Source organism: Camelina sativa, chromosome 7 (genome assembly GCF_030686135.1).
Source record: "Camelina sativa cultivar CO46 ecotype springtype chromosome 7, ASM3068613v1".
Lineage (NCBI taxonomy): Eukaryota > Viridiplantae > Streptophyta > Magnoliopsida > Brassicales > Brassicaceae > Camelina > Camelina sativa.
The window spans coordinates 30,982,555-31,004,211 of NC_141886.1; the positions used below are offsets into that span (position 1 = coordinate 30,982,555).

General features: G+C 34.5%; 2 protein-coding genes and 2 long non-coding RNA genes across 4 annotated transcripts; 2 read left to right on the top strand and 2 right to left on the bottom strand.

The window, feature by feature from the left end:
• Nucleotides 1–1,157: 1,157 nt before the first annotated feature.
• LOC104714232 (uncharacterized) lies at nt 1,158–4,031 on the top strand. The gene is made up of 3 exons (XM_010431521.3): nt 1,158–1,644; nt 2,079–2,438; nt 3,314–4,031. Exons 1-3 carry the CDS (start codon nt 1,180–1,182, stop codon nt 3,848–3,850), a joined length of 1,362 nt encoding a protein of 453 aa, XP_010429823.2. The 5' UTR covers nt 1,158–1,179; the 3' UTR covers nt 3,851–4,031.
• A 1,192-nt stretch (nt 4,032–5,223) lies between these two features.
• Nucleotides 5,224–13,348, top strand: LOC104703293 (uncharacterized). The gene is made up of 30 exons (XR_015562577.1): nt 5,224–5,373; nt 5,486–5,578; nt 5,663–5,715; nt 5,937–5,993; nt 6,092–6,115; nt 6,218–6,429; nt 6,541–6,601; nt 6,684–6,771; nt 6,853–6,936; nt 7,022–7,071; nt 7,165–7,416; nt 7,518–7,583; nt 7,664–7,726; nt 7,814–7,935; nt 8,037–8,130; nt 8,224–8,279; nt 8,369–8,422; nt 8,520–8,563; nt 8,656–8,745; nt 8,820–8,902; nt 9,018–9,129; nt 9,224–9,274; nt 9,400–9,442; nt 9,552–9,624; nt 9,790–9,861; nt 9,948–10,710; nt 10,862–10,928; nt 11,213–11,288; nt 11,391–11,452; nt 11,547–13,348. It is a non-coding gene; the product is annotated as an uncharacterized LOC104703293 (long non-coding RNA).
• On the bottom strand, nt 13,260–13,988 carry LOC104703292 (uncharacterized). The gene is made up of 2 exons (XR_754154.3): nt 13,570–13,988; nt 13,260–13,478 (listed from the first exon to the last, which is right to left on the bottom strand). It is a non-coding gene; the product is annotated as an uncharacterized LOC104703292 (long non-coding RNA).
• A 2,743-nt stretch (nt 13,989–16,731) lies between these two features.
• LOC104703295 (myb family transcription factor APL) lies at nt 16,732–18,945 on the bottom strand. Its single transcript, XM_087459757.1, has 6 exons — nt 18,470–18,945; nt 18,298–18,374; nt 18,092–18,158; nt 17,887–17,953; nt 17,749–17,791; nt 16,732–17,653 (listed from the first exon to the last, which is right to left on the bottom strand). The coding sequence occupies exons 1-6, from the start codon at nt 18,642–18,644 to the stop codon at nt 17,006–17,008; spliced, it is 1,077 nt and encodes a 358-aa protein (XP_087315883.1). The 5' UTR covers nt 18,645–18,945; the 3' UTR covers nt 16,732–17,005.
• Nucleotides 18,946–21,657: the final 2,712 nt, after the last annotated feature.

Sequence of the window (21,657 nt, forward strand, 5' to 3'; positions counted from 1 at the left end):
TTTATATATATTAGGGTTATGTAGTTATTTTTTATATGTGTATAAATTTGTTAATCAATATAACAAATAATCTTATATAATTGTATGCATAAATTTATGAATCCAAATTTATATGAGATATAGGGAAATTTTGTGGTCAATATTTTGGTTTCTCGCGACGAATTGAACGATTGAAGAGTTCGAATCCCAAAGACATCCAGAGAATAAAAGGGGGATAAAGACTTAAAACAAAAGATAAAAACTGTATTTAATATAATCTTTTGTAATGGGGCCTTTATTAAAAGACACAACATCTTATTTGACAAAAATAAAACTACAACAGTATTAAAAATTCATTAATCGACAGTAATATCACTGGTTGTAGTGTCATTTTCCAAGAAAGATCATACCTAGAGATCGTAATTACAACTAAATTTAAACTGATTAGCATAGATATCCTCAAAAGACAAGACAAAGATCATATGGTAATCGAGTTAATATGATATTCAAATTTAAAGGACCAAAAAAGTGTGTGATCGAAGACTCAAAAGGAGAGCCCATAATGTACAAAAAGAAACTGCACGGATCGGATCTATTCACATGACTCGGATTTCATTCCATGCTATTAGCTAGTCGTTGTTCCACATTTCCTTTCCACGTATGACTAATAATAGATACATTGTCTCTTCAAGATAGATAGACAACATTTTTGCCGAAAAAAGATAGAAGGAAAAGCATTTGTAACATAACTCTTGATTATTCATACGACAAAATAAAACCATATGATAGTCTTTAGATTTACTAAATTAAACTACAGTCTATAGTTAACTGACAAAACAAAATCATATGAATGGTGAATATATATATATATATATATATAATTTTTGTCACGTATACAACTGAATGGTGAATATATATATCTAAACAAACTTTCTCATAACGCGGAATCGTAGAATAATTACACGGTCTATTAGATGTGTAGTAACATTTAGTAATAGATTCCATTAGTTAACTGAATTGTTCAAGTAACCTTAAAATCCAAATTAAGTTTTGTTTATTGTCAATATTTAATTTCGACTAATTATAAGCTTCTTTCCATGAATTTAAAATTATAATATTAAACTTCTGGGACCGCTATACTGATAAAATGTCCCTTTTGTCTCTCTCTACACACATATACATCTCTATATATATACAAATATGCCAATAATCTCTTTCCATTACAAAACCATTCTATTAGATATTCCAAAAAAAAAAAAAAAAAAAAACTCACAAACATCCCACTTATATCATCATCACTCTTTGATAACAATGAGCAACTCAAAATCATACTGGAGAAAGCAAAGATGGGGAACGCCACCACAAGCCTTAACACCGTTAATGGAAGGACCAGATCCAGATATGCAAGACGAAAGAACCAAGAAGGAGAGCTCATGGGAAGCGATTAGAGAATGGTTTAAGGTTCATAAGGGCATATCTGGAAACATGTCATCTCCTTCGGTCCAACCACTTTGCAACAGTTATGACGTCCCGGCCAAGGGACAAGACTTGAGGCTCTTGCTCGGGGTCTTGGGTTGTCCTCTTGCTCCAATATCCGTTCTCGTCTCCGACCTATTTTCCGATGATCCTCTTCTTGGTTCTTTCCAAATCAAGAATGTCCCATTTGTGAGTGTATTACTATTTAATCTATCTTTTGGTTTATCTTTCTATTTATTTACAATGCACAGCTTTTATTTGTGTTTCTTAATCAAATATTTTTCTTTAAATATATAACACAATCTAAAAAAGCTAATAGAACAAGTATATATAGTTGAGTGGAAATCTCATACGGTCGGTTAATTCTTTGAATTGGAGAAAAAGTCGTTTGAATAGTTGTCCTTTGAGATAAGATTGGTTGAAAAAAATGTTCAAAGGTTCAATAATGTTATTTTGGGGCCAAAAATTATATGAAATAACCATGATAAACTCTTAAAACATCACGGTAACCAATATTATTTTTTTCCCATTTGATTATGCAAACTACAAAGTACTTAGTATAATGTTAGGTATATATATATCATTAAGATTGTTAATTAGTTATACATACAAATAAAATACAGGAGACGTCGACGGCGCATTATATAATACAACAATACTTGGCGGCGACGGGATGTCTAAAGAAAGCGAAGGCGGCCAAGAACATGTACGCGACGGGGACAATGAAAATGAGTTGCTGTGAGACGGAGATCGCCGCCGGAAAAAGCGTGAAGACACTAGGCGGCGGTGGAAGCGGTCGGAGCGGAGATAGTGGTTGCTTTGTATTGTGGCAAATGCAACCTGGAATGTGGTCTCTCGAGCTTGTTCTCGGTGGTACTAAACTCATCTCCGGGTCAGACGGTAAAACCGTTTGGCGCCATACGCCATGGCTCGGCACTCACGCAGCTAAAGGCCCTCAACGTCCACTTCGACGCCTAATCCAGGTAATAATTTCATATTTTAAAATACCACAAAACCTAACTTTAGTTTCAGAAAAAAAAAAACAATTAAACTAGGATTTAGAAGCAAATAATTGCATAATGCTTGGCAAAAGGAGAAAGATGACGTAACGAGATTGTCCGAGAGATAAGGACGTGGAAGGAAAAAGAGTGGTCGCTGTCCAATAAGAAACCAAAGCTAATGAGAAAAAGAAATTAAAAATATACTAACCTGACAAGTGATGGAGAAGCTGTCTCCTCTTTTCTCTTGCTTTCTCTTGAAACTTCAAAATCAAACCAAACCCCTCATTCCATTTACCCACCACTCTTGACTCTCCCACCACCGCACGTGGTCTCTCCTTTCCTGTCACGTGACGTCATCTGTTTCCTGAGTCGTTAGATTTGGTTTCTTGTTCTTTAACTCTTTAAGATTAATCCGTACTTACTATTTACGAAATGTGTTGCTAATGTATGAGGTTTTTGTCCTAGATTATTATTGTTTGGGGGGGTTATATTTATATTTCTAATAGTATTATAAAAAGATGGTGAAACTAAATTGTAGTGAAAATATTATAGTAATACTAATACTAGTATGAATGAAACCGTATGTAATGAATATGCTTCATCATGAATACGATCTTACATTCAAAGTGGGGGGAACTTCTTGGGATTATCAAAGTTTGTCTTTCGCTTTATCTTTTTTTTTTTCTTTTAAATCTTTTGCTTTATTGTTCTTGTCGTTCAGACACCAACGAATATTTGCCGGACACAATTTTCTTGAATATATATATTTTTAATTAGTAGTAGTAATAGTATAAATTATTATGAATATTAATTTAAGTTTTACTAATAAACACGTTTGTTTTTGTGATGGGCTACAGGGCTTGGACCCAAAAACCACAGCAAGCCTATTCGCAAAGGCCCAATGCTTAGGCGAGCGAAGAATCGGCGATGATGACTGTTTCGTCCTCAAAGTCTCCGCGGATCGTGACTCGTTGATTGAACGGAACGACGCCGGAGCTCCGGCGGAAGTTATACGCCACGCACTGTACGGATACTTCTGCCAAAAGAGCGGTCTCTTGGTGTATTTAGAGGACTCGCATCTGACTAGGGTTATCACGATCTCGCCTGAGGACGAGGCGGTTTACTGGGAGACGACAATCGGAACTAGCATCGGGGATTACCGTGACGTCGACGGAGTAGCTATCGCGCATTGCGGACGCGCCGTGGCGACGGTGTTCCGATTCGGAGAGACGTCGTTGCAGTATAGCAGGACGAGGATGGAGGAGATTTGGAGGATAGACGACGTCGTTTTCGATGTGCCGGGTCTTTCGTTGGACTCCTTTATTCCTCCCGCCGATATTTTTGAAGATACTAATTATAATAATAATAATAACAGTAATGTTAATTCGCGATAATTATTATTTTGGACTTACTTAATATTGGTGGGTTAGTTGGTGATGGTATATGTATGTACATGTTTTGTTTTATTAAAAAAATATATCTAAAAATCCATGGTTTTTTTTTTTGTTGTAATTTGGGTTTGTAACTTGTAACTTTGTAAGATAATGACGAAGTCTAATATTGGTTTAACAAAAATCCATGTGTTTCTGTGATGTAAAAAGAAAAGATAATGACTTATTGTATGTACTACTGTACTGTGTGACCAGAAAAAAAAAAAGACTTATTTGTACTTCTTTCAAAATTATTCTACCTTTTTTTGGTTGTTCTTTACATTTCTAGAGAATTGTATTGAGAAGAGGTGTATAATTACCGAATTGGGAAAATCAATCCATGTGCATTTTTCTTTTCTTTGTATCGCTGTTCAATCACACACTAATCTGACTACTACTAGGTCAACAGTCACCAAATCAACCATATTTACAAAAAAAAAAAAAAAAAAAAGTAAAAAGAAGAAAAAGGAATAATATTGTAATTTGGCTTAGGGAGTGTATTCAAACCATGATTTTGGAGAATTTGATGGGATTTAGGAAATTTAGAATTTTGATAGATTTTAGAGAAGTTCATATGATTTTCTGTAAAATTCTTTCAAATCCAACCTAAAACCATGAGATTTGGATTTCTATATTTTTAACTAAACAAATCCTCCAGAATCCTAATAATTATTAAAATCCTAATCCACAAAACTGTTTTGAATAACAGTGGATTTTAAAGTAGATTTTTAAATCATCAGTTCAATAACAGTGGATTTTAATGGATTTTAAAGTAGATTTTTAAATTATCAGTTCAATAACAGTGGATTTTAATAAACTTTTTAAAATCCATGATTGAATAACATAGAATTTATAAATTTCACACAAATCAATTAAAATGTAGAGTCTTTTGTTTATCGAACTCTTTTTTTATTAAAGATTCAGTGTGGGTGACATAATTCAGGCCCAAAAACATTTTGATATTTCTAGTTGGGCCTGGGCCTGGTCCTGGTGAACAAGTAATTAAAAAAATAGCAAAAGATTTTTTTTTTTGGGCCTGCCAAAAAATAGCAAAAGAATATTAATACAAATTTTGGTAAGAATTAGGGGAGTGTGTGAAAATATTCAGGCGAAAACATTTTTAAAATATATAGTGGAGAAAAGAGGGAAAAACAATCTAAGATAGTAGCAAAAAGGAAATTAGAAGCCGGACTCTCAAATTGAAAATAGGAAATAGGAAAAGGAAAAGCTGAAGTTTAATCTAAACCATTGAAATCTCACATAAGATCAAATCATGACCGTCAATTTCTTCTAAAACCTTATCTATAAATACTGACCCCTACTCTTTCTTTATCGTCACCTAGCCACATCTACTTCTCTTCTTTGTTGTTTCCCTCTGCGAAGTGCTAACGCGTTAGCTAGTGAAGGGGTGATAATTCTTCTAAACGCGTGCGTCTTTGAGATTTTCTGAATCGATCATCGTCGTTCCTACTTCTGGGTTCTCATTGGTAATTGATTTTTCTTTTTTTTTCTAGGGTTTGGTTTCTAAAATTGCATCAGTGTCTTCAGTCCCTGTTTTTTTTTTTCCTTACTTACACGTTTCTTCTGTCTTCTTAGCAGGTGTTTTTGGAAGCGTATTATGACCTAATTATCGCTTTCGACTCTGAAATTTCTAGGGTTTGATTTTCTAAATTGGTTTTGTCTTCTCGTCAGGTTTGATCTGAACTTAGTATTCGCTTCTGAGAATTTTCACTTTTCTATTCATGTTATTCACTTGTCGTTTTATTATTGTTTTAGATTGTGGAGGATACTATCTATGATCGATCGGTGATTGAGGAGATCTATCGAAGGTGATGGTTTGACTGATCGATCACTCGGTGATTGTTTCCATGGATTGTTGTTGTTTCTCTCTGTTACGTCTCTTCTTTGTTTTTTTTTATCTATTATGCTTTCATGATCGCTCGGTGATGGTTTCGATGGATCGTTTTGTCTTCTTTGGGATACATCTTCTTCCTCTTAACACGTCTCTGATATTTGTTTTATTCTCCAAGTAAGTTTCTTCGTCTCGCAGGTTCTTGGAGTGTAGAAGCTACTGAGAAATTCCAAAGGGAGTCTGGACCAACCAAAAGTATCCTTTTTATGATTCTTGTTTTTTGAGTTTTTCTGACCTCTGTTTTGTTGGTGTGTTTGATTTAATATTCTCGGTGAATACTTTTTGTTAATCAGCTTGAAGAAGACGACGTAGTTATGGTAATTTAGATTCTTATGAGTCCGTTCTTGTTTCTTTTATGTTCATTGATGATGAGTTTTTGGAAAAATTGAATCTTGATGCAATACTTTTTGTATTGACAGGATTAGATATTTTGATTGGAGCCACAATCGGTTTTGTTGCATCAGGCTCAAGGATTGTCAATTTTTCTCAAGACTACCTGAGAAAGGTTTCGGTGGACATGATGACGACTTCCTTAAAGCGCAACACCATTTATGGTTCAAACACCCATCCTCCCACGAAAGGGAAAGGGTTTCTGCAGTAGCGTCTTTAGCACTTGGGATAAAATACAGAGGTATGTAATTAATTAGAATCTGGCTCTTTCCACTTTCACAAGTGTAATGTCAACTGCAATTTAACCTTTGTCTTACATAATATTTGCCTATTTGGAAACAAATATCCACAGGGTATCAAAGAAGGATGGTATGATGGAGGGGGCATTGCCTTTGCAGTGATTCTTGTCACAGGTAATTTTAACTTGTTTCACTTTATATGTGAAATTTGATCATTTCTCTTAGTGTTGTTCTGATGCTTTCTTCTCTTCTGCAGCTCTCAGTGACTCCAAACAGCCTCTCCAGCCTCATAACCTGAATGATGAATAGAGAACATACATCTGGAGGTATATATTTGCACCAATGTAAGTTTTTTCTCCCTCAACACTCTTTTTCTTGTTCCATCCTTTGTCACACACATTAAACCTGTGTTGATTGCTGCACAGGTGACAAGAGGTGGAAGACGAGTGAAAATCTCAATCTATAACATTGTGGTGGGTTATGTCATACCTCTCGACATTGGCAATCAGGTGGGTGATCCATTCTCTCCTTTTCATTATGTTTTTGTCCATATATAATATCATGTGTCTAATCGAAATTAATATTTATCTCTAGGTTCCTGCGGATTGAGTGTTAATATTTGCATGACTGGAGAGAGCAAAATGGTTTGTTTTCTTGTTTCCTATCATAGTGAAATTGTTGACTTTCTCGACTTTGGTATAACTCCCCTAACAGTCTGACATCCCTTTTCTTGCTAGGTTAACAAAGACTATCTAACAAGGACCCATTCGTATTTTCTGGCTGTAAAGTGGCATATGGAAATGGTGTTATGTTGGTAGGATTTCTCACTATTTTGTTCTTGTTCCATAGTAGAACTGATATCTCAGGAGATAGCTGTTATATGTATGCTCTTTTTTTTTATGTGGATCGATCCTTTGAGCACTCGGTGGTGGCTTTGATGGATTGTTGTGTTCTCTCTGTTCTGTCTTTACGCTTCTTCTTCTTCAGGGGTCTTCTTTTTCCTCTAATTTTTGTTTTCTTACTTACGATTCTTATGTGTTCTTCCTCTGGTTTTTGTTACCTTACTTACGTTTCTTCTTCTGTCTTGCAGATGTTTTTGGAAGCGAATCATTATCAGATCATCTCTTTCGATTCTGCAATTTCACCTTCTTCTAGGGTTTGATTTCTATATCGAATTATTGATCCGAACTTCTTATTCGCTTCTGATTTTTCACTTTTCTATTCATGTTAATCCAGATTGTGGAAGGATAATACTATTGATCGATTTTTGATTGAGGAGGAGGGTACTAAGATATTTCGGTGATGGTTTGATTGATCCTTTCCTCTGTTGGATTTTTTTTTTATTGGTCTTTCTAACCAGCGATATCTTCTCTCTCTTTGATGCAGGTTTTTTTTCTTTTTTTTTCTCTCAGGTTGGTGAGAACCCAACAACGTCTGGCTGAGGAGATTTTGGAATTACTCCTGAACAGCTTGTCATATTGTTTTCATAGGATCACAATATGGAGGGGGTAAGTTACAGTCATGAGGCGTGCGTATTATGTATGTCTGGTTATTCTTTATCTCTTGTCCCTAGCTAAATTTGGTATGCGTGTTTTTGTTGTTGCATCAGCCTCAAGGATTGTCATATTTGCTTAGGACTACCAGAGAAAGGCATCAGTGGAGATAATGATGATGATTTGCTAAAGCGCAAGACATGGTTTCTGGTATGAAGATTTGTTATTTATTCTGTGTTGCTTAGGTTTTCCCTGCTCGCAGTCTCATATGGTGTGTTGGTTTTTCTTTGTTTTTCATCACAGAGGTTTCTTTCGGATTCTTGCCATGATCTCACTTTGATGGTTTCTTTCGGAATCAGGTGGGTGATCTATCCTCTCCTTTTCATTTTGGTTTTGTCCATATATACTACCAGGTAGGTGTCTAATCGAGATTAATATTTATCTTTAGGTTCCTGCAGATGGAGTGCTAATACTTGGGAGGATGACTGGAGAGAACAAAATCGTGTGTGTTTCTTGTTTCCTATCATGGTGAAATTGTTGACTTTCTCGTTCCGCTTTGTTATAACTCCCCTAACAGTCGATTTCCCTTTTCTTGCTAGGTTAACAAAGAAGACCCTTGGCAGATGGAAATGGTGTTATGCTGGTAGGATTTCTCACTATTTTTTTCCTTGGTCCATAGTAGAACTGATATCTCAGGAGATAGCTGTTATATGTATGCTCTTTTCTTATTGCAAGGTTACTGATGTTGGAGACTTGGAGTCAATGACTTGGGGATTGCTGATAGCCTGAATTTCTGAAGACAATGGTGAAGAAACTCCCTTGCAGGTCATTTTTTTAGAACATTGCTAATACAATCATTTAATTTAAACTATTAAGCTAATCTTTGACTTTTGAACCAGGTGCGCTTAATTGGGGTAGCTACCTTTATTGGTTCCATTGACTTGGCATTCGCTGCTACTGTGCTAGTGATTCTTCCGACTCGGTATGGATCTTTACTGGTTATTATTTTGGAACTCAGCCATATCGTCATCAATTCGTGAGAACAATCCTACCTGACATGATGCAAAAATCTCTGTACGTTGTCCGTTTTGTTTCAGATATTTCACCGGTCACACTAAAGATGTAGGTGGAGGTCGTCAATTTGTTAAAGGAAAGACAAAAACTGGTCATGTAGTTGATGTCAATGTGATCAAAGTTGTTACCGTAGCGGTATCTGTCCTAGTTAAACATCTTAGTCTGATACGGAGCTGGCAGTAAAAATCTTTAATTTTCTAAAAATACTAATACTTGGCTATTGCTGCAGGTTACAATTGTCGAAGTGGCAGTTCCTGAGGGTCTTCCATTGGCTGTTAACGTATGTGTTTCCTATCTTGGCTATACCCGACCCTTTCGCTACTTTCGTGTGGTATTTTCATATTGAAAAGTTTTCTTCTCTTTGCTGATAATATGTTATTTTTCTTCTATTTTGTTTTGTTTCAGCCTTGCCTATTCAGTAAGGAAAATGATGGCAGATAAGGCTTTGGTATGGTTGTTATACAATCTCTCTCAATCTTTCTTCTTTTATGGGAGGGATCAATATTTGATTCGTTTATCCTTTCTACTATATAGCATGACAAAAAGTTGATGTGCAGGTGCGGAGGCTATCTACTTGTGAGACAATGGGTTCTGCCACCACTGCAGCGATAAAACTGGAAGTTGAATCAGGTGTGTTTTGTGTTTACAAATCTGGGCTCGCTCCATGTTTAGACTTTAGAGTAAGACTCAAGTGAACAGTTTCACCACTTGATATTACTAAACGTTATTTTATTTTAAAGATGACAGTAGTTGATGATATGAACACTGTGGTGATGAATTTTCTTGTGACTGAAGGATATGTAGATGTAGAGCTGCTGAGAAATTCCAAAGGGAGTCTGCTAAGTCTGAGCTCCCCTGATGCACAAGGTGGTTTATTCAGGTTTGCGTTCCTCTTTCCCTTTTGTATATAATCGAAACTTATCTCTCTCTCTCTCTATCTCTGTTTGATGCAGATCGTCGTCGAGTCGAGGCACTGGGACTGCTCTGTTGAATCTTATCTTCTCGTTTATCATCATCTGTTTAGGCAGGTTTCTTCTGATATCTCGTTTTACATCTTATTCTTCTTTTTTTTCCCTAATGATCGCTATTGTTGGTGACGAATGATTTGATCTCCTGTGTCTTATTATGTTTTCCAGATTCTCTTGCTTTTGTTGGTATACTTTCTATATGTTGTTCGTAACATAGCTCTGCTTTGTTTTTGTCTTTATCTTTGTTGGTGTTATCTTTCATGCTACATCTATTGTAAGTGTCTGTCTCTGATCCTACTCTCACATGCTTGTTACGGTGGTTTTATGTAAAGTGCTACCTTTCTTTATAGGTCTATATTGAGGAGGCTAGTTCTATTCTGCTCGGTTTATATTGAAAGATGTCTTTGATCTCGTGGTTTCCTGTTACTCCCTTTGTTGTATGTTTAGGGTTTTTAATTTCCATATTAGATGTTTTTGTTTCCTAATTTTTTGAGTAATTTTCGATTTAGATTGTAGAAACTAGGTTCAAAGCATATTGGGAGGGAAGGATCGCTTGTGTATAATTCAGTGTTTCTGGTTACTTCGCATCTATACATTGTTTTATTTGATATATTGACTATTTGTTGGTGAGGTATGATTGTTCCTCTGTGTCTGTGTTTCCCAGATTTTCTTCACCAATTACTTCACTCTCAGTTCTTGTTTTTCTTCTGTGTACACATGAAAGAGATCATAAATTTCTCCTAAACAGGTTTGTTCTTATGCTTTGTCCTTTTATGTAGTATTTGTATTGAACTTTGTAAATGTTGTCCTTTTGCCTAGTATTTGTTCTTATGTCTTGGCTTCCTGAATTTTGAACTGGGCCATCGGGGAGTTTTCAACATGATTTGGCTTGTTATTAGATGTTTCAGGTAATGTTGTTGATCTTCCTAGTGATGTTGGCATTTCTGTGAAGTTCTCCCCTTCTAGGTATGGTGAGGATATAGAGGAGGCTAGTTCTATTTTGAATTATTTTTTGCGAAGGATGGCTTTTAATCTACAGTCTTCTTTGTAACCTCCTTGGAGGTTTCTTCCCTTTTCCTTGGAGAATTGACTAGTTTTTCTCCCCCTTATCTTTCTGATTTTATGATCTGCTTTTTTTTATATGGTTTATAGGCTTATCACTTCTGCTTGGCATGGTGTTTTCTCTTTCTATATGAATTCATATTCTTGGATGATGAAATTAGAGGTTTTGTTTTGACCTGTTTGCTTAGGTTTCCATGTATTTGTGCATCGGGAGTTTTGTTAATCAAGTCTACAACTTGGAGCTTCCATCATTGGTTGATTCAGGTTTCATGAGCTACTTTTTTCCTGTAGTTTGATTCTTGGGTATCTATGCCGTGTGGTTGTTACACCTCATTCTATTTTGTGATTTACATCTGATTGTTATAGTTTATTGGGTATTCAAGAGGCTTGAGTTGCTCACTGGTTGCCTCAAGGACTGATCTCATTTGGTATACGTTTCCTTTTTGTTATTATTTCTGCTATGTACGTTTATTCTGTTTTCCAGGATTTTTTTCATCAATCACTATACTCCAATCTTTGCAGTCTACTCGTAGTCAGATGAGAGATGATCATAAGTTCCTTTTAAATGGGTTTGTAAGTATTTTTTTGTTCTTTTCATGATGGTTATGTTTACCAAAATAGTTTCGGTATTGAGCATCTTCAAGTCTTTTAGGGCTGTTCAAGTCTGAGCTACTCTTATGCAGAAAGCTGCTTGGATGTTCTGCAATCTGTTGATTCATCCTTTCTGGATTTTGAAGTGTGTTTCCCTTATTGAGTTTCACATGATTGGTACTTTTCATTGGATGTTTCCCGTCAACAATAATGTTTCTCATCTTCCTATCTATGCACGCATTTTTTCTTAGGCCTGATCTTCTACTAAGTCTTTATCATAGATATTTCAGTATACTACTTGGTCTCTTATTTCTATATCCATTTTGGTGTGCTGCATCTATTCCTAGTTTATTTTTTATAATCCTAATTACATATGCTTGTGATTGTAGATTCTCTTTATATGAATTACTTCCCTTCAATATAGGTATGTTAATATGGGCGCAAAGGAAGAATTCTCCTTTTATATAGATACATGTTGTGTTTTTTTGTCTTTTCTGTTTTCGTTATGTGATCTGTTTTCCTTCCCCGTATCTGTTTATGCCTTTCTGATTTCGTAGTCTGCATATTCTATGTTTAATGCTAATCACTTCTGCTGGAGATGAAGTCAGTATTTTGCATAGGAGTTTGGATGTTACATAGTGGAGGTTCTGATTCGTCCTGCTTGCCTACACTCCCCTGTATCTTTACATCATGAGTTTGTGAGGTGGTTTTCTATGTTTGTTACTTCTAGTGTAGATTGCCGAGGAAGCATAAACTAAAAGTTTCAAGCTTCTGCGTGGTTGTCCCAATAGGGATGAAACTTAGAGCTTTCATCTCTGGTGGATTCAGGGTATGAGCTACTATTCTTATGTGGTTTGATTCTTAGGTTTCTTTGGCTTGTGATTGTTGTGTCACTGTTTTTGAGTTACTTCACATTGTTATATTTTACTGGGTATTCAAGAAAACTGAGCTTCCACCTCCTCAGGGTTGCCTCACGTCTCAATTGACGGTTTCCCATCCTCTCTTCCTTGTTTCTGATTTTACAAGGACATCTTTTTTTTCTTTGATCTGACGCTGTTGACTTTTTGTTGCATTGTCTTATGCTGCCCACTGTTGGTCTATATTTCCAGCAAGACAAGGTTAAGTTGAATGTTCTTTTGAGTTTTGTCACTTTTCTATTAAATGGTCTCGGGGGATTAGTTGGCCAGAATGGTTGAAGCTCTGTAGATTTTTTTGTTGGTTCTTCCACACTAGTTGTTAGTGTTGGTCATGGTGTATGTGTGTTAGCGTTGTTGATGGTAAGCGCGGCATCAGATGTCTTGGCATTAAGAGAATTTGGTTGGAAACTTGGAATGAATGTTGTGATTCTGGGGAATTTATGGTGTCCTAGTGCCTAGTAGTACATGTACATATATTAAAAGGGTTTTCTGTAGACTTTTTTTTAATGGGTTCCAGGCGAGGCGAGGCTTAATGTTTATGGATTCTTCTTACGGATGCTCCCAGGTTAATCAGTGGAAATCGAGAACATCACCTCCTTACTTCTGGTGAAGAGGTCGATTCCATATGTTGGAGAAAAAAAGAATCGGGTTCAACAAGTTGTTGGATTTTTGTTTTTTCTCTCTTAGAGGAACAAATGTTTTACTAATTTCCACGGTGCTTCAATGGCTAAATACCATAGTGAAATTTTATCATTCTAGTGTGGAATTCATTCACGGTCTACAAGAAATATAATGTTGAAGCCAATAGCTTGGAAAGACTATGTTTGAAACAACAAGAAACATGTGTCTCCTTCAGTTGCTTTCCGGTTCCCCCACTCTCTGATAGCCTCTCGCTTCCAGCAAGATCGATTAGGTTGAGAACACCTTGCACCTGTAGTTCAGTTCTCTGATAGAGGACAGATGTGTTGATAAAAGGTAAGAAAGAAAGTCTTCAAGGCAAGAACCAATTCCAGATGGCAAAGACATTAATTACTTACCTAATTAACACCTGGAATCCGCAAAGTAAACACAAAATGACTTGTAGATGATTTCTCATTCTTTTGATTCCTGCCTACTGACTGACCTGCAAAAAGACAATTCACCCAATGATTGGGTAAATTGACAGAGACTAATTTATTTCTTACTGTATGCGTTAAAGAAAATCCAGCAATATATATGGGCTGACTTGGAAATGCGAACGAGGGAGAATATATAAACATTCTTAATGGACTTATCTTTCTAATGGGCATTATATTATTAGAAGCCCAGTCTTCTAATGGGTGTGTGAGCGTCATAAGTTAGTGTCATTCTTCAGCGTAGACGAATCGATGCAAATATGGGCTTTTTCCTGTTTTTTTTTTTAATTGTGTTGTTTTCTTCGAAAGGTAATAAATATTAATGCTTGGGTTTTTCTTTCTTTCTTTCCCTAATAAAAATGTATAAATAGTATATGAAACTTTGTTGGGAAATAGGTTAAAACTTACAACTAATGGAAAATTATACTAGAGAAAGAAAGGACGACAAAAAAAAGATTCTTGGGGAATGTACTTTGTTAAGAGAGCATTCTACATCAACACATACCAAAAATAAAGTATCATTTTCAAAGATATAGAATATCAAAAAGAAGTATATTATCTTCTTCTTCTTCTTCTTTTTTTTTTTGAAAAACAGAAGAAGTAAGGGAGGATAATGGAATCCAAGGTCGAGGTCGTAATGAGGTGCCTACAGAGGATTTGTATGGAAGAATGTGCATAGACCATCCAAGACCGTTACCTTTATTACTTTTATTTATTTATTATACGTACTTTAGTTTGCTTAACAACCATAATAATTACCATATGATATGTGTACAAACATTAACTTTATTATTAGCCTATTTTAAAATAATGATATACAAGTAAAGCTACGATCACATGCACGTTTATGCATGTGAAATGCGAGACAAAAAAAAAAAGATAACAGAATGAGATGTTCAGATGGGATATAAATATATTAAAGCACAGAATAGTTATAATAATTAACTTGTGGTAGGTGTGATTTTATTGTGAATGAATGAATATTCACCAAACCTGCATCATTATCGTCATTTCAGATCCACTTTAATGCATGCATCTTCACAAAGACATTGATTATTGAACCATAACTACTACTAATTCCTTATCTTTCTTTTTATAACATTCTACTACTAATTCATTAGAGTATATGATATTTCTATTGTATCCCTAACTAGTAATTAATTTTAGTTATATCTTATTTTATTCTTAAAAAAATGAATCAAACGATATTTATTATTTATATATTTTATTGACAGAAGTTGATGTTCTATATATTGGTAATTGGTATTGATCTTTTAATATCATTCCTCCTAGCCTCACTGAAATTAAATCTATATATGTAACGTACCGGAAATGACAAAAGGGATCATGTGACCACAACAACTAGAGGGTAAGATAAATATGTTTCTATTAGTACAGATAAAATCTTATAAAACATATACGAAATGTAAAATAAAAAAATTCGGATGAAGGGATGAATTAAAGATGGGTTCAAATCTAAGTATTAATAAAATAGAAGAAAAAAACAGAGGAACGTAATTAGAGGGAATTTGTGTGGGGGCGTACGTAAAAGGAGAAGAGAAGCTTCCTCGAGAAGTGCATACATGGGAGTGCGTTTATATCTCTATGCTTCTCCTTCTTCTTCTTCTTCAATCCTCTTTTTGCCTTTTGTTTTTCTCAGCTTTTTGAGAGAGTGAGAGTGAGTGAGAGAGACTGAGAGAGCTTTCTCTTTTACTTGCCAACTTGCAGTGATGACCAGGATCATCTTTATATTTTCTCTCTCTCTCTCTCGAACCAACAAAGTTGATCAATAAAATAGGTAAGCCGTAATTTTCTACGAAGTTATGACTAAATCAGTCGTTAACAAAGCAAAAAATTTCTGATTTTTTTTTTTCTTTTTTTTATAAAAGAAATGCAAGAGGCTAGCTGTTTAATTAAAATAAACTCACTGCATGACAGACAAGTACTTTATACAAATTCAAATAATTAAGCTCCTGCGAATTCAATTAAGAATAATGAATTAGTGTATTAAATTTCTTTTTGTATATAAATATATATATGTCCTAATTAATTAGTGGTCATATGAAGCAGAAAAGAAATAAAAGAATAAAGAACAAAGACATATACGGAAGGAAAGATAGATACTCAGTGTCGGTTAATTTCTCTTATGACAACTTCTTTTATTTTCTTTTGAAAAGGATCTTGTAGCTATCAATCTCTACATACACACTTACTTACACTTGCATGTATATATAGTTTTGATGCAGCTATAAATGCATACATATATGTATATATAGTATCGTACAAAATCAAGTGACTATATATACATTTGAATCAAAGTTTACAGCTTTTTTTGCTGTTTGCATGTGGTTTTCCCAAAACCCTAAAAACCTTTTGCTTTGATGGGGATCATCATCATTATATAACTTGCGCTGTCCTTTCTTTTTCTTATTCACTTATGAATTTTTTACCACACACTTTATTTTTTTTCTTCCAAGTTTGATTTGAAAATTTAGTTTCCCGATGCAGATATCCCATTCTAGCGTAATCATATATAAGGCATCAAGTACAAACTAACTTGAGATAGAAATAACTAACTCATGAAAAAGCAAAGGGCCCTTCAAAAGCTTTAAAATATCGTACTTGCCTTGAAACATGATCAATCTCTTACCCATAAATGTCCATTATTTGTCCTATAAACAGTTACGTTCATGCATGAGATTTTTACACTAGTCAAGGCATCTTATATGTACGTAATATACTACATATATACTGGTTTAACATATATCCGTATGTAGATATATATTTTGGTACGTACATTCACATTTTATAGGCATAGCTCTAATTGGCAAACTGTCAAATATGAATATCGTACAAGTATGTACATACGAAATAAAACTGCGGATTTATTATAAAAATTACTTATTAATTTATAATAAGATAGGCAAAAAAAAAACAAAAAAAAGATGCTATCAAACATAGAATATGAAAATAGTTAACTATACAAATTTAGGTAATTAAAATTTACGAGCGGTAAAAGAATAACAAAATCATAGAATTATTCGGCCATTGTACTGCTGACCCCTGTGAGTAACAATAATGTAATTAAAGATCAATAATCAAACACGACTATAAATAAGTAACAAATAAGTACAAAATACATAGACCCTAAATATTGTAAGAACAGCAATACTAAATAGTTCCCGTACAGATTAAAACACGAGCAAAACTAATCCCATAAACATAACAAAGTTTATAGTTTTGTTTTTTGTTTGTTTGTTTTGTCTCATCTCTAAACCCCTACTTCAAACTCACAATGACAAAATATATATCTCTCTTACGTACCCATGCATCACATATATTAAAATTAATTATTGTATCAGCCAAATGGAGAGTTTCTTCCTTGTATTAATCCACCATTAGGGTTCATCATAGGGCTCAATGGTGATCTTCGAGGCGATGGCCTTTCCAGTAATTTCCCACCATTATTCCCTTCATCACCTGATAGACCTGATTTCCGTTCGTAGATCTCCGACAAAGAATCCAAATCGGTGGAGACATGTGTAGCCATCTGTATCTGAATTCGATGCTCATCATCGATCGGTTGGTTAGCGGCAAGATCGTGATCTTGATCAGACCACATCATTAGTCCTTTCCTTACATCGTTACCAAAATTAGGGTTAGGTCGCTTCTTCCCCAAGTAAATATTGGTATCTGCAGCATTGTTGGCCGTGAAATGGTTCTCTATGTTTTGATGATGGAAGCTATGATGGTCGAGGACTTGGTCGGTTGTGTTCCCATAGATGTTTAGGTCTTGAAACGGAGGGAAACTAAGAGGATGAGGAGGTGGGCCTACCGCTGCTGAAAGACTCGAACTTCCTAAATTACTTTTGTATCCTCCTCCGACGGCGGCTGCTGCGTTGGCGGCTGCCATGTTCTCACCGGCTAGGGTTTGGCAAGCTCTCTCCAATATAGATTGCATGTACTTTCCCTGTGCTTCAATCCTCAGTTGCAGATGTCTCTGCACCTAAACAAATAAATATGCAACATTTATAACGATAAATAGAAATTGATTTTGTAAGAGTTGAGGTATCATAGAATATAGATATCTTAATTAATTACCTCTAGCTGTTCGTGCAACCTTCTTTGCACTTCCATTTGCATCCTGATCAAATATCAACCTGGTGTGAGTTGTTGCTCATGTGTCTATATATAGAAAATGACAGTTGAGAAAATAAACGAAATTTGATGAACACATACTCATTCATGTTGCGACTCATCATGCCGGAAGAAGAAGCTACGTTGCGCTGAATATCCATGGCAGAAGCTACACCGTAAGATAGATTACAAAATTTAGACGAAGACGGATGAAAGGACATATAATATATATATATATATATATATTATTGATAACTTAGAAGAAGAAAACCCTAATTTGATAGAGAAAGGAAGATGGAGTGGTCACCTCTTGAACCTTCCTTTGTGGAGTGATCTCCGTACTCCTTGTGCGGCTGCTTTCCAAGCCTAAATTTCTGCACCCATAGATCCAAATACGAAGTTGTTATACTTATATTATAATATTAAGTGAAAAAGAATAGAAAAGATAAAGAGAAGAGAAAATTTAAAGCAAGGGAAGAAGAAAAAAACCCTAATTAATATTTGTGTACATACCTGAAGATGGCTCTTTAGGTGGTAAAGAGTAAGACCCTTCACACCCATAACTCTCATAATCGTCTTTGGAGTTGCTTCTGCAAACAAAAATTAAATGATCAAAAACTTTGAAAAACACACTTCTATATATATAATTTGGTTAAATGGATGGATGAAATATATGTGTGCTTACTGTCAGGGCCGCCGAGCTGAGCGACGGCGTCGACGAAACGCTCGTGGAGTTCGACGGTCCAACGCAAACGCGGTTTAGGATCGGTGGTGAGGACGAGGCCTGAATCGCCTTGAACGCACATAGCTCTGTTCTCATATGAACCATTCATACTTGAAGGTTTCTTAGCATGGAACATTCTCTCTCTCTCTCTCTCTTCCTCTCTCTCACTCTCTTTCTCTCTCTCTCTCTCGAAGAGGGGATTCAAGAAACGAATGTGATGCAAAAATGTGAGAGAATACGATGCGTTTTTGAAGAGATCAGATGACGGCTTTTTCTCTCTCCCTCTCTCTCTCTCTCTCCCGTCTTTTTTTTTCTTTCTGAATAATTATAAATTAATAACTGGTTTAGTTAAAATATGTTTTATCGTTAGTATGGAAGAGAGAATTAAAGTTTCAGACTAGTAGTACGCAGACGTTCCTTTGTGAAAAGATACTGTCGCTATCTTTTTCAATTGTTTTTTTTTTATCCTCTCAGCTTGAATACCTTTGAATTATTTTTATTATAAAATCTGTGTAAAAGCACTATGTATACGTCTACATGAAGTAATTCATGTCTGTCGTCCCAGATTATTAAATTACTATTCATATTTAAATTAATATCTTAAAACAATGAATCAAATACATCATTTTTTCTGAAATAAATTAACTTTAACAGTGAAGATCTTAGGAATTTGTTTGTCACATATAAAGAACGGGTATGGATCGGAAGCTATGTAAAATATGTATTATTTCTTAGAAATTAGGAGAGTTTTTTCTTTGTTTTCATGTAAACATTAATATTATAATGTTTTGACGTGTATCATAATCAAAATTCACCTGAATAAAAGATAAATATCTACACTATCGTATTTTTTTGAATCTTTGGTTGTCTTTTCTATCTACTAACTAGCTAAGTATTTTTTTTTTTTTTAATTTCTGAAGTATTTTTAAAACCATAAGTATATAATTACGTATGTTCTAGCTAGCTTTACTTTCATTTCTCTTCTACATAATTTCTTAACAGGAAAATATAAACTCTCGACGGTGGATATATTAAATGTCCACATATTCGAATTAAGACCCCACGAGGATAGTCGTACGTATACTAGACTTATATAGTATGTCTACATCGTTAGATATCGTAATTGGACACAAACATGCAATATAATAGAAATATCTAACGAAAAAAAAAATTGCACTAGGGGGTTTATCATTTATGGTAGGGTAAACCTTTTTGGTTAATTATGAGCTGAATATACAAATTCCAAGCAATGATGAGTTTCGTTTTAAATTAGTCGACCGTATATTTTGGAACAAGTTTATTATAGCTCCTGGTGCCTGCAATCCCAAAACCGTTAGGTGGGAATGGGATATATATATTTCTATAAATAAAAACGTTCTCATCGATTAATTAAAAATTGTGGTTTACATCTGCAAACGAGATCACTAAAACGTTTTCATCGAGTACGGACACTACTAATATACGCAAGCAACTTTTTTTGATATTATCCCTGAATTCAATTGCATCAATTATTCATATAACTCGCTAATCGCACAAATTTCTTTTTTTTTTGGTTTTTATTTTGTGAAATATATACAAGTATGTAAAAGGGTCAACCTAATATATATGAGTGGGAGGTCCCATGGCATATTTACATAGAATAAGAATAAGTCAATGAATTATGGCTGAGGTTGATATGCACACACACACACACACAAAAGAAGAGAATATTGTCTTAGAATTAATTTTAAAATGAATCAGAAAATTAAATATATTATAGGTTTACGTATGAAGGGAAAACATGCAATGTAGCTCGATATTTGTCAATGAATACGGAAATAAAACGAAAAATAACAGAAGAATATTACGCATACACGGACTATTGGGTATGTGGAGAATTATGCATCAATGTGTAAAGATAGTGTTAATGTTGGGGACCTCTTCTTCTACTTATTAAAGCTCTTTTATTCTTTATTTTTAGTTTTTACCATATGTTTTTCCTTCTTTTCTCCATTAATTTTTATTTGTTTATTGGTTAAAGCTTGCTGGGGCTATAACCCTTTTTGGCTTTTGTAGGACTGACGATTTGTGCAGCTATACATGGTAATACATTTTCCAGATATTAATTACTTGGAGTAAATTAAAAACAGTATGTGTTTCTTTGCCACAAATGTTAAATCTTGGATGTTGTATATAGACGAATTATTTGTATAATAAAAGTAATTTATTATCGCACACAATTCTGAGTTCTGACTATGATAAAATAAGAAAATGGTGTTAGCTTTTGTATTTAAAATAATAAATCAAAGTTCAAATTGCATGAGAATTGGAATCAATTCTTCTCCTCTTTGATGAATAAAGATAGATTCTTATTGCGCCAACAATATTAAAAAATGAAAATAGAACTCCCGCGATAGATGCTAACCGTATAAATCTTGGCCAGCCACATTTACATAGTTTACTAGACTTTTTCCCTTACTCCTTTTTGAAGATACACACATGTTATTCCTAATTATTATCACCATATATATATATTTTGTTCGCAATCATTATCACTACTATTTACAAAAATTTATTCATAGTGATATGAGGTGATAAATTATAGCATTAGCAAATCATCCGCCTTAAGGTCATTTAAGTTCTTATCTTACTTGATTAATATGTTTTTAGTGATGATTAAAATCGAAATGTTATTGTGTGTTTAAATGAAAAGAAAGCAAAATGTTTGTTTTTATTTAAACCAAGTAAAAGCGAATGTTTAACTTTTAGCTAATTGTTGTTGAAGCAAACTAAGAGCTTATGAAAAAGAAAGAAAGAAAGAAAATGAATTTAGTGACAATAAAGTAAGTCGGCTTATAAAAAAATAGAGGCCACAGTTGCTTGAACTTCAAGCATCTTTTTTTTATGGTGCTTTCGAATTTCTTCTTCGAAATGAATATATTCCTTCCAACCTTCTTATCTTTTCCCCATAATTTTTTTTAAACGATAAAGAAAAATAAAATCCCAAGTTTGGCAAAGAGCCATGTAAATCTATCGCTATTTTGAAACATAAACGAGCGAATTATTTTTTGAATTCATTAATATTTTAATAACTGGCATTAAGTTTTATATATCGACTGACTGTTGTAAGTTATAGTCCTCCTAAACATTGTCTGCTGGCACATGAAACA

Bases quoted from the DNA above. Each gene is read 5' to 3' on its own strand.
- LOC104714232 (XM_010431521.3), top strand. From the start codon at position 1,180: ATGCCAATAATCTCTTTCCATTACAAAACCATTCTATTAGATATTCCA. The intron at 1,645-2,078 runs GTGAGTGTATTA...AATAAAATACAG, and splicing joins AAATCAAGAATGTCCCATTT to GAGACGTCGACGGCGCATTA. The intron at 2,439-3,313 runs GTAATAATTTCA...GATGGGCTACAG, and splicing joins CACTTCGACGCCTAATCCAG to GGCTTGGACCCAAAAACCAC.
- LOC104703295 (XM_087459757.1), bottom strand. From the start codon at position 18,644: ATGTTCCATGCTAAGAAACCTTCAAGTATGAATGGTTCATATGAGAAC. The intron at 18,375-18,469 runs GTAAGCACACAT...TTTTGTTTGCAG, and splicing joins TCAGCTCGGCGGCCCTGACA to AAGCAACTCCAAAGACGATT. The intron at 18,159-18,297 runs GTATGTACACAA...CTATGGGTGCAG, and splicing joins ACCTAAAGAGCCATCTTCAG to AAATTTAGGCTTGGAAAGCA.